Genomic DNA, 4041 nt, shown 5'->3' on the forward strand with positions numbered 1-4041 from the left:
GTTAATGTGTAGATTATATCTACATGTTGAAATCATTGCTATAGATAAGAAATAAAAGGACATTTTTTTTCTGTTGGGGAAATGTGAAATCTTAGTATATGAATATGTTTGTATTGTACAGTACGATCTACCTCTTTTAATCATGTTCATACATGTTATTTGCTAATATACTCTTGTCGAAAATGTTTAAAATATATATATTATATATATATATATATATATATATATAGATATATATATATATATATATATATATATATATATATATAAAGAAACTCAGTGCTCACTTCACCACAGAGCACAGCCAGCAGAAGACTTTGCCATTTCTTGATGTCCTGGTAAAACAACAAGAAGGACAGTTTAAGGACGACCGTTTATACGAAAGCAACGAACGCTGGGCGTTGCTTGAACGCACGCGGGGAGTGCCCCGGACGCCATATAAAAAAGTCTGTCGTGAGTGCGTATGTGAAACAGAACCTTCAACACAGCTCATCATGGAAAGATATACATAACGAACTCGACCGAATTCGCCAACTGCTGACAAACAACGGGTATGCAGATCAAATTATCGAAGCAGCAATAAAAAAGAAAATGGACGAATTTTACCAACCCAACACCATGGCGAAAAACGAGGAAAACTTGATTAATTTACCATCGTGTACTGTCGGCCAAAAAAACTCGTGGCAGAGTTTTCATAATTTTTCGTTCACCTGCCTGACGCACGATTCATTCCTTATTTATCTATTTTTCTTTTCAAAGATGGAAGAAATCGTATGTAATGACGTTAAAAACAGTCACTGATATCTTTAGAACATTATGTTATGTTATTGTGTAAAACTATTTTCCCTATAGCAAAATTGATGTGAACGAAACGAAGTGAAAAAAACGGCATATCACAACCATAGATATACATTACCAAATAGATAGGAGACACCCATCACTGGTAGTATCACATAAACATAGTCCTTATTTCATTCATTTCAATATCAAGTTGAAGGTAGTTGAACGATTTTATTTGTTACATTTTACACAAAAAAAACATTGGAAACTCAAAAAATGCTATCAAATGGAAGAAATTATAACCTTAACAGTGTGAATCATGCGACCTCACTCTATTGTTTTCGACGTCTTGATATGCGCTGGAATCGAAGGCAACGGTGGGAATTCTGAGCACAGGCAACTTCGCTGAGCAATAAAATTCTTGACTGCCTTTTCATGTTTTTTTTTTTAATGAAAATATTAGGTTAAAAATATATATCCCCCCCCCTGCTTATTTAGCTAATGAATTTTATTGAAATCCTCTATTTTTCTTCATCAAAAATACTTTATACTAAGCTAGTGACGTACTGACGTGTAGTTTATGTAAGTCAAGGAAAATAATTCTACATCGGAAAATACGCATTCTAACCATTAAATCATAAATAACGTAATAAAATCAGAAGAACTGCGTATGGTAACACTGCTAAAAGCCAATGTTCTGAAGAAAAAACTGCATCGCGGGTCACTGCCACGGTGTCACTTATCGGTCTAAGACCATGGGTCAAACACCTGTTTTTTCACGCCCTTCACGCTCACGATGGATCGTCTGCCTGGCAAAGAGACATCCCCTGCTCAGCGAGAGGCAATTATTGCACTGCATTTGGTGCAAGTTCCTGTCAGGGAAATATCAAGAAGACTCAACATACCGAAGAGAACCATACATAGATGGATCAAATTGTTCACAGACCGTCAAAGTTTAGAAAATAGACCTAGAAGTGGAACTCCTCGAATCACCACAAGAGAGCAGGACAAAATGATTGTTGATGCTGTCAAAGAACAACCCCTGATTACAGCAGTTGCTGTAAAACAGCAGCTTGGACTGCAAATATGTGTGCAGACTGTGCGGAATAGGTTGCATGGGGCAGTCCTGCATCACAGGATTCCGGCAAGGAAACCATTGCTAACGCAACAGCATAAAGAAGCAAGGATGGGATTCGCCCTGCAATATCTTCCAGAAGATGCTTCGTTCTGGGATTTAGTTATTTTCTGTGATGAAAAAATCTTCGCATCTGATGCGCATGGACAGCTTCATTGTTAGCGTCCAAATAAAACTATGTAAGCCTAGTGAAATTTTAGTTTACTTATTCATAAAAAAGAAGCACATCTCTTTGTTTTTAATTAACATTGACCTGTTTATTCCTATCATAAACTGATATGTGGGAAATGCTTGAGTGCATTATTTTGTATATAAAAAGCTAATGCAACTTGCCTATAACGTGAAAATAATACATAGTTTACTGCAAGATGAAAAAGAAACTTGTTATTTTGTCTTTATTGCTGTATATATCCTAGACCTAAAGCTGAGAAATTATCAATAACTATATACATTTGACTGTTCACACAGGAATTAACTGTTTAATGGGGATTACACTGCACAATTATATTCATGCAGTTGCGTTGATTTATAATTTCAATTCATACCTATAGGCTGTTAGGAAACATTATAATTTTCATTTATAGATTATAATTCATAAAGTAGGTCTATATTATAACATATAGAAATAAATGAAAATATATCTTTGTAAAGTTGAAGGCCTACTGTTCTACTTTTTCTGTGGGGCTGGGGGTGTGGGAGCATAAGTAACTACTCTATTGAACTGTCTTCCGGTTGAAATAATATTTTCTGTCGACAGATATTGCTGAAGAAAACATCGAGCCTTCAAGGCGTAGTGGCAGAATATCAGTTGGGTTATGACTTATGGGGATGGATGGCTGCCAGTAGACCGGGAGAGCTAATTGTCATCGATGAGCGTATGAACAGTAATCAGTATATTGCAATGTTACAGGACATTTTAGTACCCTCAGTTCGAAAACCATTACTGCCGTATCCCATGCCAATATATATCGCCATGGACAATTCTGCGGTCCACAATGCAAAGGCTGTAAAGAAAGTGGTTCCAGCAAAATCCAGACGTGTTTCGGATTGATTGGGCTGCGACGTCTGCAGATCTGAACCCAATAGAAAACTTATGGGCCTATATGATCCAACAATGGGATGTTAATCGTGCTAGGACCAAAGAAAACCTTATAAAGCATGCAATAGATATTTGGGAGAGTTTAAGGCCAAAGAGAGGAGTAGCAAACATTTGCGAAGTCCTCGTTGCATCAATACCAAATAGGATAAGATGCGTGCTAGACGCACGAGGATCTTATACAAAATATTAATCAGTTGTGCTGCCTTTTAAATAATATGATTTATTTTAATCTCGTTAGTTTAACAGTCCTACTTTCATCTCATTTTACTTCTCCTAACATTTATCTTATCCATGTGGAATCTATACAGACTTTTAGGCTAGGGCTATGTTATGACTGAGTTCCTGGTTAATTCATCTCTCTCTCTCTCTATTCTCTCTCTCTCTCTCTCATGCATACATATAGATATGATATATATCTCACATGCTAATATGAATATATTTATTTTCATTTGTATATTATCTTTACACTGTATTTGACAGGATTTATTATGTACCGTGTATATATATATATATATATATATATATATATATATATATGTGTGTGTGTGTGTGTGTGTGTGTGTGTGTGTGTGTGTGTGTGTATGTATAGTATATATAATGTGTGTTTTTTTTATGTAAATATCGGAAATAAACTTGAACGAGAAAGTTACGTTTCATATTTACCTATCCTTTCAGCTATTATATATGCTTATGGCAGTAGGTCTAGGCATACGAGTGAGACTGATTCTAATTAAATTCTGTTTAGAAGAAATAAATAGCTACAGTAAGATTACCTATGAATGCTTTTATGAAAATAGGCCTTTTGTCTTATGGTATTTGTCAGCTTTGACTCCCACAACTTCCCAAAATGTGCGGATGAAGCAGCATGACATGAAAGGAATTGGATAAAAAAAAAAAAAAAAACTAAACTAAACTGTATTCGGTGATTTCTTATAATTGCTTTTTGACATGAGATAGCTAGGTCTGGGAAAATTATGTATGCAATAAAGAAAAGGATAAGAAAAAAAAGGAGAACATGGCCAGTAAA

General features: G+C 35.3%; 1 protein-coding gene across 1 annotated transcript; it reads left to right on the forward strand.

Annotated features, from left to right (window-relative positions):
• The first annotated feature begins 1576 nt into the window (after nucleotides 1-1576).
• LOC135223021 (uncharacterized) lies at nucleotides 1577-2077 on the forward strand. The gene has a single exon (XM_064261529.1). It carries the CDS (start codon nucleotides 1577-1579, stop codon nucleotides 2075-2077), a length of 501 nt encoding a protein of 166 aa, XP_064117599.1.
• The last annotated feature ends 1964 nt before the right edge of the window (nucleotides 2078-4041 follow it).

The sequence above is a fragment of the Macrobrachium nipponense genome, chromosome 8 (assembly GCF_015104395.2).
Source record: "Macrobrachium nipponense isolate FS-2020 chromosome 8, ASM1510439v2, whole genome shotgun sequence".
NCBI classification, from domain to species: domain Eukaryota; kingdom Metazoa; phylum Arthropoda; class Malacostraca; order Decapoda; family Palaemonidae; genus Macrobrachium; species Macrobrachium nipponense.

Excerpts from the sequence above, each read along its gene's own strand:
- LOC135223021 (XM_064261529.1), top strand. The coding sequence starts at position 1,577 with ATGGATCGTCTGCCTGGCAAAGAGACATCCCCTGCTCAGCGAGAGGCA.